The 13,323-nt window shown below is 39.6% G+C and overlaps 8 protein-coding genes across 8 annotated transcripts, besides 1 other annotated feature; 7 read left to right on the top strand and 1 right to left on the bottom strand.

Annotated features, from left to right (window-relative positions):
• Window positions 1-246: 246 nt before the first annotated feature.
• Window positions 247-416: an origin of replication (ARS923; Autonomously Replicating Sequence).
• A 196-nt stretch (window positions 417-612) lies between these two features.
• On the top strand, window positions 613-1,515 carry SNP1 (U1 snRNP complex subunit SNP1; the record flags this gene model as incomplete). The annotated part of the gene is made up of 1 exon (NM_001179411.1): window positions 613-1,515. One exon carries the CDS (start codon window positions 613-615, stop codon window positions 1,513-1,515), a length of 903 nt encoding a protein of 300 aa, NP_012203.1.
• Window positions 1,516-1,709: 194 nt separating this feature from the next.
• ARC15 (Arc15p) lies at window positions 1,710-2,174 on the top strand (the record flags this gene model as incomplete). The annotated part of the gene is made up of 1 exon (NM_001179412.1): window positions 1,710-2,174. One exon carries the CDS (start codon window positions 1,710-1,712, stop codon window positions 2,172-2,174), a length of 465 nt encoding a protein of 154 aa, NP_012202.1.
• A 253-nt stretch (window positions 2,175-2,427) lies between these two features.
• YRB2 (Yrb2p) lies at window positions 2,428-3,411 on the top strand (the record flags this gene model as incomplete). Its single annotated transcript, NM_001179413.1, has 1 exon — window positions 2,428-3,411. One exon carries the CDS (start codon window positions 2,428-2,430, stop codon window positions 3,409-3,411), a length of 984 nt encoding a protein of 327 aa, NP_012201.1.
• A 44-nt stretch (window positions 3,412-3,455) lies between these two features.
• EFM4 (Efm4p) lies at window positions 3,456-4,145 on the bottom strand (the record flags this gene model as incomplete). The annotated part of the gene is made up of 1 exon (NM_001179414.2): window positions 3,456-4,145. The coding sequence occupies one exon, from the start codon at window positions 4,143-4,145 to the stop codon at window positions 3,456-3,458; it is 690 nt and encodes a 229-aa protein (NP_012200.2).
• A 251-nt stretch (window positions 4,146-4,396) lies between these two features.
• FIS1 (Fis1p) lies at window positions 4,397-4,864 on the top strand (the record flags this gene model as incomplete). Its single annotated transcript, NM_001179415.3, has 1 exon — window positions 4,397-4,864. The coding sequence occupies one exon, from the start codon at window positions 4,397-4,399 to the stop codon at window positions 4,862-4,864; it is 468 nt and encodes a 155-aa protein (NP_012199.3).
• A 599-nt stretch (window positions 4,865-5,463) lies between these two features.
• RNR3 (ribonucleotide-diphosphate reductase subunit RNR3) lies at window positions 5,464-8,073 on the top strand (the record flags this gene model as incomplete). The annotated part of the gene is made up of 1 exon (NM_001179416.3): window positions 5,464-8,073. One exon carries the CDS (start codon window positions 5,464-5,466, stop codon window positions 8,071-8,073), a length of 2,610 nt encoding a protein of 869 aa, NP_012198.3.
• Window positions 8,074-8,411: 338 nt separating this feature from the next.
• Window positions 8,412-10,448, top strand: YIL067C (uncharacterized protein; the record flags this gene model as incomplete). The annotated part of the gene is made up of 1 exon (NM_001179417.1): window positions 8,412-10,448. The coding sequence occupies one exon, from the start codon at window positions 8,412-8,414 to the stop codon at window positions 10,446-10,448; it is 2,037 nt and encodes a 678-aa protein (NP_012197.1).
• Window positions 10,449-10,697: 249 nt separating this feature from the next.
• SEC6 (SNARE-binding exocyst subunit SEC6) lies at window positions 10,698-13,115 on the top strand (the record flags this gene model as incomplete). Its single annotated transcript, NM_001179418.1, has 1 exon — window positions 10,698-13,115. One exon carries the CDS (start codon window positions 10,698-10,700, stop codon window positions 13,113-13,115), a length of 2,418 nt encoding a protein of 805 aa, NP_012196.1.
• Between the last annotated feature and the right edge of the window lie 208 nt (window positions 13,116-13,323).

Genomic DNA, 13,323 nt, shown 5'->3' with positions numbered 1-13,323 from the left:
ACTGTAGTTCTTTTATGAAGTAACGAAATTTTATGAAGTAACAACAAATGTTGTTAATTGTAATCTTAATAATCTAACATTTAATAAATCTTGACCTTAGACTTTTTTGTCTATTCATAATATGCTGATATTACTTTTCTTAAATATAAATATAATCTATATAATATTATTAACGAAATGTAGGAAGCTAAAAAAAAAAAAAAAAAAAAGAAAGAGACTTTTATGCGTATATTTAGGTACCCCGGTACTTACTTCTGTATATATAAATCAGTGAATCAATACATATTTTTTTTTAATGTTTTGTCCTTATAACGCGACTTATTCAAAAGAAAAAAAGAAGTCCCATGCAAAAATCTTGTCATTATTGCGAATGGATATATCAGTGAGACCTTTTTAAGGTTGTAGGGAAAAGGAAGTACGCTTCATTACAATTTCGTTCATGTCTTGCTCGCCTACTTGTTTTGCTCATAAATCCCATCAGCACCATTGTATGCGCCCTTCGTAGGAAATTAACGCATCTGAAGAAAAAAAGAACTGCAAGATAATGACACACAGCACGGTCATCGACTGTCGAAAGGAAACCTTAAAAAAGTAATCGGCACCTCAACCTTGATGAATTATAATCTATCCAAGTATCCAGACGACGTGTCGAGACTTTTCAAGCCAAGGCCACCTTTATCTTACAAAAGACCAACCGATTACCCATATGCGAAGAGACAAACAAATCCAAATATCACTGGCGTTGCAAACTTACTATCAACCTCTTTGAAGCACTATATGGAGGAGTTTCCTGAAGGATCTCCAAACAACCATCTCCAAAGATACGAAGACATCAAACTTTCCAAGATCAAAAATGCTCAATTGTTAGACCGGAGACTACAAAATTGGAATCCTAACGTTGACCCTCATATCAAGGACACAGATCCCTACAGAACGATATTTATTGGGAGGCTACCATACGATCTTGACGAAATTGAACTGCAAAAGTATTTTGTTAAGTTTGGCGAGATCGAAAAAATTAGGATAGTCAAGGACAAGATAACCCAGAAGAGTAAAGGCTACGCCTTCATAGTTTTCAAAGACCCAATAAGTAGTAAAATGGCATTCAAGGAGATTGGAGTACACAGAGGTATCCAAATCAAAGACAGAATCTGCATAGTCGACATAGAAAGAGGCAGAACCGTTAAATATTTCAAGCCAAGAAGATTGGGCGGCGGCCTAGGAGGCAGAGGCTATTCCAACAGAGACAGCAGGCTTCCAGGAAGGTTTGCAAGCGCAAGTACATCAAATCCCGCCGAAAGAAATTATGCTCCCAGGCTGCCACGCAGGGAAACTTCTTCCTCCGCATATAGCGCTGATAGATACGGCAGTTCCACATTGGACGCGAGGTACCGTGGAAACAGGCCATTGCTCTCCGCCGCCACTCCTACTGCTGCTGTTACTTCTGTATATAAATCTAGAAACTCACGGACTCGAGAGTCTCAACCAGCTCCCAAAGAAGCGCCCGACTATTGAATATAAGTAATACTTAAACTCTGCTACTTGTTGTCTATGATTACCCGCACATCAGTTAATTTGGATACTTTTTTCCCTTTCTCAGACTTTGCCCCTATAACAAAATAAGAGAAAAACAGCCCGCATTTAACACAAGATACTATAGCAAAGGAGACCAGAGAAGACTCAACACAACACACGCGAACGATCAAGCAATGGAAGCCGATTGGAGGAGAATTGACATCGATGCATTTGATCCAGAGAGTGGCAGACTAACCGCTGCCGATCTGGTACCACCATACGAAACTACTGTCACATTACAAGAATTACAACCTCGAATGAATCAATTGCGCTCGCTTGCCACAAGTGGTGACTCTTTGGGAGCCGTTCAATTACTCACAACCGATCCTCCATACAGTGCAGATGCTCCAACAAAGGAGCAATATTTTAAGAGCGTCCTTGAAGCATTGACACAAGTCAGGCAAGCCGATATTGGTAATGTAATCAAAAATTTGAGTGATTCTCAGAGGGACGTGCTGGTAAAGTATCTCTACAAAGGAATGTCCGTACCTCAGGGCCAGAAACAAGGGGGTGTCTTGCTTGCGTGGCTGGAAAGAATTACTCAAGTCAGTGGTGTCACACCTATCGTTCATTATATATCGGATAGAAGAACTGTATGATACTCTGCCCAGTAAAACTTAGTATAAAGAAATATACATATATATACGTAATTTTAAGGGTCGCGTTTGTTATATGCTTTTACTTCAGGCATTTCGCGGTGATGTAGGTATTGAGTTTTTTTTTAAAAAAATTGACATTGTTTGGCGAGGTTGAAGATATAAATGCCTGGATTTTAAAAAGCTCAGTTGCTACTCAAACCAAAATGTCAACAAATCAATTTGCACAAAACAAGTACGCATAAACTTTGAGAGCATGAGTGAGACCAATGGTGGCAATGCAGCCAGGGAAAATTCTGAGGTGAAACAAACTGCAGTTGAAAATCCTATCGATAAACTAGATGGAACTCCTAAGAGACCGAGGGAAAAAGATCAGGATGAACAAGCGGAAGAAACGAGTGACAAATCAGAAGCACCCAATAAAAATGATGAGGAGAAAAAGGAGGAAGGTAAAAAAGACCAAGAACCATCGCATAAGAAGATCAAGGTTGACGACGGAAAGACCGTAGAATCTGGTATTGTGGAAGATGACAAAAAGGAGGATAAATTCGTGTTTGGTGCCGCATCTAAATTTGGAACTGGGTTTGGTGTTGCCAAAAAGGACACGAAAGATGGAGATGCAACTACCAGTACTGAAAGTTTACCAGCCTCTGACAGCAAAACAAAGAAGCCATTTGCATTTGGTTCAGGTTTATCATTTGGCAGCGGCTTCAACATACTGAAAAACAAAACAGAAAATAACTCTGAAAGTGAAAAGAAAGCTACTGATGTTGACAAAGATAAAGTCCATAGTGGATCTGAACAACTAGCGAATGCCTCAGAAGATACAAAAGACAAACCAAAACCCCTCAAATTGCAGAAACAGGAAGTCAAGTCTGGTGAAGAGTCTGAGGAGTGCATATATCAAGTCAATGCGAAGCTGTACCAACTTTCCAACATAAAAGAAGGCTGGAAGGAAAGAGGTGTTGGTATCATCAAAATCAATAAAAGTAAGGACGACGTCGAGAAGACGCGTATTGTTATGAGGTCTCGTGGTATCTTAAAAGTCATTTTAAACATCCAACTGGTCAAGGGGTTCACTGTGCAAAAAGGATTTACAGGTTCTTTGCAAAGCGAAAAATTCATAAGATTACTAGCAGTAGATGATAACGGTGATCCTGCACAGTACGCCATAAAGACTGGTAAGAAGGAAACCACGGATGAATTGTATAACATTATAGTTAAATCCGTTCCTAAATAAGTAAAGAGAAATAACGTTAAAAATAAATCAAAGATAAAAACAAATCAGTTTTGTTTAACAAATGCTACACTACATATGGTCGCACCCTGGACCCCGCCAAATTGGAAAACAGGGTATTTTATTGTTTTCCACATTTTCAAATTATCAGTCTCTATGATCTTTACTAGTTCATCTTGTGTGAAATTACAAGAAGTGATCAAGAAAATACCGTCTTTTTTCAAAATCCTTTCCACTACTCCGGCGTATACATCGACTACATCAAGTTTACCGTTGATCTTCATGCCACTCAATGAAATGGCATCTAGGGTCCCTTTATCCAACACAATGTCATACTTTCCCGGCTTCCAGTCACCACTAAAGATGTCTGCTTGCTGGAAACTGATGAAATTGTCAACACCGGTGGCCTCGGCTATATTACTAGCGAGTTTGACGCTTTCCTCAGAATAGTCTATCCCGACCAGTTTCCCTTGGAATTCCGTTTGATGCAGTTCAAATAACATGTGTCCATTACCTGTACCGAGGTCTACAACAGAAGCATTCTCAGAAATTCTGTACGCACCAATGTTATCTACCAGAAAATCAATCATCTTTTGTTCAGCATCGCTATCGCTAAACCAACAGTCCCCGGTATCCTGCGGATTCCGCCTGAAATTCTCCAGCTCCAGGGCATACAGTTCATCCCAGTATTTTTTCGTACCAAGTTTCGAAGTGCTCAAATCTGCCGTGCCCTGCATCTGTACTACCTTTTCGGGTTGAGTTCGTTCCATAATACCGTTCTTAAGAGCTGAGCTCATCGATTTTTTTTCACTTCTTTTCATGAACCAATCTTTTTGCGCATTTATGCCGGAACACCGCAAGCGGGCTAGGCTGGACCCCTTTCAAAGCAAAGCTGCCATTGCCACTATTCTGCACAGAAGTTATCATATACCTTGCGTAAAAACGGCACATAGAAGCACAGATCAGAGCACAGCCATACAACATAAGTATGACCAAAGTAGATTTTTGGCCAACTCTTAAGGACGCATACGAACCACTCTATCCGCAGCAGCTGGAGATTCTGCGCCAGCAAGTCGTCTCCGAGGGGGGGCCCACCGCTACCATACAGTCAAGGTTTAACTACGCATGGGGGCTGATCAAATCCACTGACGTGAATGACGAAAGGCTTGGTGTGAAAATCCTCACAGACATTTACAAAGAGGCCGAGTCCCGTAGACGAGAATGCCTATATTATCTGACCATAGGTTGCTACAAACTCGGTGAATACTCTATGGCGAAGAGATATGTAGACACTTTATTTGAGCATGAGCGTAATAACAAGCAGGTGGGCGCTTTGAAGAGTATGGTAGAGGATAAGATCCAGAAGGAAACACTCAAGGGTGTTGTCGTCGCTGGAGGCGTACTAGCCGGCGCTGTGGCCGTGGCTAGTTTCTTCTTAAGAAACAAGAGAAGGTAACAAGCACATAAAAAATCAGCACATACGTACATACATAAGAATGAATCGCACGCACGCGTAAACATTTATCATTTAATCTTCAGTTGTTAGATAAAAAAAAAAAGAAAAGAAAAGAAAGTGAAGGCTTGTTTCAGTTTGAACTAGGTAGCAGAGCAAGCCCTCGTTCTTGGCTGCTAATTTTCCTAAAGTAGTAAAAAAAGCCAAGTTATCTGCCTACGGTTGTCACAGCAACATTGCGTGCCGTTGTTCTTTTGTTTTTTTTTTTTTTTTTTTTTCGTGGTTGTCGCAGCAACGACACCTAGGCGCTGCTCAAAGGGGCAAAAACCCGGTTGCCATGGCGAGGACCAAACGACAAGATGGGAAAAAAACAATAGTCTATTGTTAAATCGTAATACTGTATTGTGAGATGCTGACGCGTTTCGTTTTTCGTGTCAGCGTTCTTTATATTGTTTCGTGTTCTGCTGCAAAACGTATATAAACGCACTGCTATTTTGCCTTCTTTTGCCTTCTTCCTTGCCTTTCTCTCATCTCATATCCAAGTTGAAATAAATATGACAAGCAAGAATAGCAGCAGCAATAAATCAAATACTCCCACACAAATGTACGTTATTAAAAGAGACGGCCGCAAAGAGCCCGTTCAATTCGATAAAATTACCTCCCGTATCACCCGTTTGTCATACGGTTTAGACCCAAACCGTATTGATGCTGTTAAGGTAACCCAACGTATTATTTCTGGTGTGTACTCCGGTGTTACTACCGTTGAGCTGGACAATCTTGCAGCTGAAACATGTGCATACATGACCACTGTGCACCCTGATTATGCCACTCTAGCCGCTAGAATCGCCATCTCTAACTTACATAAGCAAACCACAAAGCAATTCTCCAAAGTTATTGAGGATTTACACGACTGGATTAACCCAGCTACTGGAAAGCATGCTCCTATGATTTCGGACGAAATTTACAACATTGTCATGGAAAACAAAGATACTTTGAACTCGGCCATCGTGTACGATAGGGATTTCCAGTATACGTATTTCGGATTCAAGACACTGGAGCGTTCGTACTTGCTAAGACTGAACGGTGAAGTGGCAGAACGTCCTCAGCATTTGGTAATGCGTGTGGCGCTAGGTATCCATGGTAGCGATATCGAATCTGTGCTGAAGACTTATAATTTGATGTCGTTAAGATACTTCACTCACGCTTCCCCAACTTTATTCAACGCTGGTACGCCACATCCTCAAATGTCTTCATGTTTCTTAATTGCCATGAAGGATGACTCTATCGAAGGTATTTATGATACTTTGAAAGAATGTGCTATGATTTCCAAAACTGCAGGTGGTGTTGGTCTTCATATCAACAACATCCGTTCCACAGGTTCTTATATCGCTGGTACCAACGGTACTTCAAACGGGTTGATTCCTATGATTCGTGTTTTCAATAATACTGCCCGTTATGTGGACCAGGGTGGTAACAAGAGACCTGGTGCTTTCGCCCTTTTCTTGGAGCCATGGCATGCAGATATCTTCGACTTTGTCGATATCAGAAAAACACATGGTAAGGAAGAAATTCGTGCAAGAGATTTGTTCCCTGCTCTATGGATCCCTGATCTTTTCATGAAACGTGTTCAAGAGGATGGGCCTTGGACTTTGTTTTCGCCCAGTGCTGCCCCAGGTTTAGATGATGTGTGGGGTGATGAATTTGAAGAACTATATACTCGTTACGAAAGAGAAGGTCGTGGTAAAACAATTAAAGCCCAAAAGTTGTGGTATGCCATTTTGCAAGCACAGACAGAAACAGGTACACCTTTCATGGTTTATAAGGACGCATGTAACAGGAAGACAAACCAACAGAACTTAGGTACTATCAAATCATCTAATTTATGTTGTGAAATCGTCGAATATTCCTCCCCGGATGAAACTGCAGTTTGTAATTTAGCTTCTATTGCCCTACCAGCATTCGTTGAGGTTTCAGAAGATGGTAAAACTGCAAGCTATAATTTCGAGAGATTACACGAGATTGCTAAAGTCATTACTCACAACTTGAACAGAGTTATCGACCGTAATTACTATCCAGTTCCCGAGGCTAGAAATTCAAATATGAAGCATAGACCTATTGCTCTTGGTGTCCAGGGTTTGGCCGATACTTATATGATGTTGCGTCTACCCTTTGAATCGGAAGAAGCTCAAACTCTAAACAAACAAATCTTCGAAACTATTTACCATGCTACTCTTGAAGCCTCCTGTGAATTGGCCCAAAAAGAAGGTAAATATTCTACTTTTGAAGGTTCTCCAGCTTCTAAGGGTATTTTACAATTCGATATGTGGAACGCTAAACCATTTGGCATGTGGGATTGGGAAACCTTAAGAAAGGACATTGTTAAACATGGGTTAAGAAACTCTTTGACTATGGCACCAATGCCAACCGCCTCAACTTCCCAAATTCTTGGTTATAATGAATGCTTCGAACCAGTGACCTCAAACATGTACTCTCGTCGTGTCCTGTCTGGTGAATTCCAAGTTGTTAATCCATATTTACTACGTGATTTAGTCGACCTGGGTATTTGGGATGATAGTATGAAACAATATCTAATTACACAAAATGGTTCTATTCAAGGCTTACCAAATGTGCCACAAGAATTGAAGGAATTATACAAAACCGTCTGGGAAATCTCTCAAAAGACCATTATCAATATGGCTGCTGATCGTGCCATCTACATCGATCAGTCTCATTCCTTGAATCTTTTCTTGCAAGCACCATCAATGGGTAAGATTACTAGTATGCATTTCTACGGTTGGAAGAAGGGTTTAAAAACTGGTATGTACTACTTAAGAACGCAAGCCGCCTCCGCTGCTATTCAATTTACCATTGATCAAGAGGTTGCCGATCAAGCCGCTACACATATTGCTTCCGTCTCAGAATTGGATCGTCCAGTTTATGTTCCAAAGGGTACAAAATTCTCTGAACAAAAGGCGGCATCTGCGCTTACCGAAAGCTCAGATAATGAGAAGGATGCATCTCCAGTTCCATCCGAACAATCATCGGTGTCGAGTGCCATGTCAAATGTGAAATTGGAAGATAGTGTTGCCCCAGCAGTTCCAACGGAAACAATAAAAGAAGATTCCGACGAGAAGAAATGTGACATTTACAATGAAAAGGTGATTGCTTGTACTGCTCCTACTCCAGAAGCTTGTGAGTCATGTTCCGGTTGATTCTTTCTGGTGGCATTTTTCCCTTTCCTTATCTAACTTGGAGCGGTTTCTTTTCGTTAGTATGTATTAAGACCTTTTTTAAATAAACTTTTTTAAACAAAACATATACACAATCATGTACGCTAATAAAATTATTTCTTTTACATTCTTTCTCATTGTATTCTATGATTATTTTCCAGATTTACCGTCGCAAAAAAATTACTCTGGGGTGTAGAAGAAAACAGCTAAATACCGTAAAGAGTGTAAAATCGCAAAATACATTCAATTATATAAATAACTAAGGCACAATTCAACCAGTATTAGACTTGTGAGAGATAGACCATTTAGCATTGAATTGAATGGGTGTGCATTTTGATGATAATGCTAACACAACGTGGGAAGCCACAGACCCTGGCGTTTCAAGTGATTGCGATGGACAGCACCGTGTGACTGAGTCTATACAACTGCAGAACTTTTCCAATACAGACATGGAAAGTATGCTTGATGAAGAAGGGAGAGAAAACAGTAAGTCAAAATGGTTACTATTAAAAAGGAAACATCCTATACAAAAGTTTATTGAAAGAGTTTGGAATGGCCCTGTTGAGCCAAGTGACGAACCGCCTAGCTTTCCTAAACGTTGGGGATGGCTGAAGAAGATAGATGATTTTCCGCAGACTACATTCAAAACTAAAATACCAAGTAAGTTGATACGACTGTTGCTACTGATTGTGTACTGCTGCTTTTGGATGCGCATTTTTTATTCTCTCATATACCCCTATCTTATCAAGCCGCCATACTTCCATCCAAATGATGGCTCAGAAAAGATTCCTATATTGTCTTTAAGTTGCAATTCCTACTTGAACTGGGAGGGTACCAATAACGAATGTGGTTTAAATGCTAAAAACTGCGGTCCACTTGATAATAAAGAATACATGATCAGATGTCCAGCACTGTGTGATAGAGGTGGATGGACATACTCCGCCATTGCCGTAGGGAATAGGAGAGTCAAATATACAGGGTATGAAATTGGCGGAGGTGCCCTGTTTAGCGAAGAAGACCCGATGGTCGTGTCCTACCCTTATAGAAGTGACTCGTTTCCATGCGCCTCTGCAGTACATGCAGGTGTTATCTCACCATTTTACGGTGGCTGTACCAAAGTTTCTATGCAAGGGGCCCAAAATTCTTTTCCATCAAAAAAAGGAATGTATAACACTGGGTTTTCAGTAGCATTCAATTCATTTTTTCCCGGTTCATATTCATTCAGAGATATACAAGGCGGTATCCTGTCGGGCTGTTATGATCCTCGAGCAGCTGTGGTCGCATTGAATATGCTTTTTGGACTGCCAATATTTTATTTGTATGACAGTATTTACGGGTACTGGATAAACACGATAGTGGGCTATTGGACTCTTGTATTATCTCTAGACCCTCCATTACTAACGGATGCACATGACCCAGCTAGCGTGTATGAGCTTTTCAGTGTGGGATTTCAAAGACTTTTACCTTTATGCTTTGTTTTATACGTCGTTTGGAAGAGTGCGGTGAAAAGAACACTAGAAAATGGATCGCCCATAGCAAAAGTAATACTTTGGTACCCCACATTTTGGTTGGGAATCTCAAATAATGTCACATTTGACCGATTACCTGTTGATAGACTTACGACGACGGATTTGAAAGAGCAGGCTGGAGCACTGACTGCTGTGGGATCTATTGCAGCCACTATTCTTACATGCGCAGTTATACAGGCTTATTCACTCTGGAAATCAGGAAGATTCAAAAAGTATTTTAAAATATACATTTGTTTCATTGGCGGATTAATAGCTTTGGGATCTTTGCCGGGACTGAACTTGAGGATACATCACTACATCTTAGGTTCTATACTGGTTCCAGGCTGTGCCACGAGAGGATCATCTGCATATCTGTTCCAAGGAATTTTAGTCGGGTTAATTCTGTCTGGTGTAGCAAGATGGGATTTTGCAAGCATAGTTGAGACAGATACGGCCTTGTTAAGAGGAGAAGCAGGTGCTTCTTTGAAGCCACCTATACTGGATTTTAACGACGATCAAAACCATTCTCTGTCGTGGCATCTAAATGCAACTGATCCAGTAATTGATCAAATAGGAAACATCGACGGTTTTTCATTACTTTTGAACGATGTGGAAGTGTACGTAGGCAAGAATGAGACTGTGAGTATCGATGTTCTTCGGATGGAGAATCCAGCACTTGCTCAAATGATGGACGATGCTCTTGATGCCTCTAACGGGACAATAGACTTGTATTTAAGAGTGGCTCGTGCCTCTGTACGGTCTCCAACGAATAGAGGTGACTATACGAATGCAGGAGTTTTACAGTGGCCGAACGGAATGTGGCAAAAGCCTGAACCAGGCGTATCATAATCTAAATACATATTTACATACTATACATAGAATGGGCCTGGAAGTGATAGATTCATTAATACGATGTTATTAATCTTATGTACAGCTAGCCTTTTTTTCTTAATCTTGCCGAGCTTTGGGGATCGGAAAATAAGAAAACATACTGTAAACTCTAGCAACTAGTGCACCTTAAGAACACCCGTAGGGAAGCAGGAAAAGAAGTAAAATTGGGCCGAGAGCAGAGATATTATCAAGTATCTAGTTACTAAGATGTCTTCAGATCCCTTGCAGCAAGTTTGTGATTTAATAAAGGGAGATCTATCACTTGAAAGGGTACGAGATATTAAGGAACAGTTGCTAAAAGAAAAATCCGTTGTAGAATACCAATTGAATAAAGAATCAGACAAATACTATGGCGAAGTCGAAGAATCCCTCAAACTACTGAATCTGTCCAAAAATTCGGTCACTTCAATCAAACAACAAATCAATGAAGTTAATAAATTGGGTAATGATAATCGATTTGCAATTAATCGTTATGATATACTTTTCCGAGCCACAAAACTTTATGAAACGGTCAATACGACATCATCGATTTATGATCGAATATATAACTTTGTTGCACTAATGGAGCATATAGAAAGACTATTAGTGGCGGAATTAGCGGAAGATGCCCTGGAAACTGGTTGTCCCCATCTTTTGGAAATTCATTTCCTATTAACTTCAGCACGCGACTTTCAAGAGCAGGTTGTTGTTATGGCTAAAGAAGCAACTGAAGATGCACAACGTACAGTCATGAAATTGTTTTCAAGATTATCCGGAATAATATCAAAATTTGATAAATTGCTGGACGGCTTAACTTACGATATTGTAGAAATGGCCAGAGCTGAGCAAATATCTTTAGCAATTCGACTTTTTAAAATTTATGACCTAGAAGAAAGGGAAGATTTGAGAATTGAAGCTATCAGAAATATAATCAAGAAGAAAGAAATTGAAATAGAAAAATCCTCAATTAAAAAACTTCCAAATAGCAAAAACACCGCAAGGTTACAAGATGAGACACCCAAAGTTATAGAATATCCGACAAACAAGGGATTATACCAAGAAATAATGAGCGGTACCATCTCAACAAGAACAGCACCTCGAGGTTACAAGCATTTTCTAATAAATGGTATAAATAATTCCATTTCTGAAATGTTTGGTGAAATGAGAGAAAAATACGTTGGTGATCAAAAATTTGATGTTCTTGATAACATGGATTGGATTTTCAACGAATTGATTATTGTAAAGGAACATATTGCCAACTGCTGTCCACCACATTGGAACATATTTGAAGTATACTTTGACCAATACTATAAGGAATTGCATTCATTAATTACGGATCTCGTGGAGTCCGAACCCGAGACCATTATTATTCTTGATATTCTTGCATTCGATAAGACGTTTCAAGATACACTTAAGCAAGATTTTGGATTTACCAAAAGCGAAGTCAAATCTGTCATCGGCGATAAAGAAAAGGAAACACTATTTAAAGACTATTTGAATTTGATAGTGGTTAAAATGACCGAGTGGATAGGTAATTTAGAAAAAGCAGAATTTGATGTATTCTTGGAAAGAAGTACCCCGCCACATTCTGATTCAGATGGATTGCTTTTTCTTGATGGTACTAAGACTTGTTTTCAAATGTTTACACAGCAAGTGGAAGTGGCTGCAGGTACTAATCAGGCCAAAATACTTGTGGGTGTGGTTGAAAGGTTCAGTGATCTACTAACAAAGAGGCAAAAAAACTGGATTTCTAAAATAAGTGAAGAAATCAAAAAGCAAATCAATTACAATCACAAGTATGATATAGATCCAGAGAGTATAACTCCTGAAGATGAGTGTCCAGGAGGTTTGGTGGAATACTTAATTGCTGTATCAAACGACCAAATGAAAGCTGCGGACTATGCCGTTGCCATTTCATCCAAGTATGGTAAACTGGTTTCTAAAGTTTATGAGAAGCAAATTACAAATCACTTGGAGGGCACTTTAGATGGTTTTGCTGAAGTTGCTCAGTGCAGTTCTTTAGGCCTAATCACATTGATGTTCGATGATCTGAGAAAACCCTACCAAGAGATTTTTAGCAAGACATGGTATATGGGGAGCCAAGCGCAGCAAATTGCGGACACACTAGATGAATATCTTTTGGATATCAAACCTCAGATGAATTCTGTGCTGTTCGTGAACTTCATAGACAATGTTATTGGTGAGACAATTATAAAATTTTTGACTGCTTTATCGTTCGAGCATTCATTCAAAAACAAAAACAATAAGTTTTTAGAGGCGATGAAGAGGGATTTTGAAATTTTTTATCAGCTCTTTGTCAAGGTGCTGGATGGTAATGAAAGCAAGGATACGCTAATTACACAAAATTTTACTGTAATGGAGTTCTTCATGGACCTAAGCTGTGAGCCGATAGATAGCATATTAGATATTTGGCAAAAGTATCTTGAAGTATACTGGGACTCGCGCATAGATTTACTGGTAGGAATATTGAAGTGTAGGAAAGATGTGAGTAGCTCAGAAAGAAAGAAGATCGTACAACAGGCTACGGAAATGTTACATGAATACCGCCGTAACATGGAGGCCAACGGTGTGGATCGCGAACCTACTTTGATGAGGCGGTTTGTATTAGAATTCGAAAAGCAATAACGATATACAAGAAAAAAAAAAAGTTCACTGATTACATATAACATAGTATAGTTTTCCCTTCATTCGTGTATTGTTATTATTTAACAATCTTATGAATATCACTGCTGTTGACAGTTGATTAAATCTGCTAAAGCATCAGCAATAAATAAGGTACTAGCTGTGCCTTCAGTAGGAATGATGTCCATAGACTTTTTTTTGATCAACTACA

Source organism: Saccharomyces cerevisiae, chromosome IX (assembly GCF_000146045.2).
Source record: "Saccharomyces cerevisiae S288C chromosome IX, complete sequence".
In the NCBI taxonomy this organism is placed as follows: Eukaryota; Fungi; Ascomycota; class Saccharomycetes; order Saccharomycetales; family Saccharomycetaceae; genus Saccharomyces; species Saccharomyces cerevisiae.
This window is presented reverse-complemented; position numbering and strand designations above follow the sequence as displayed.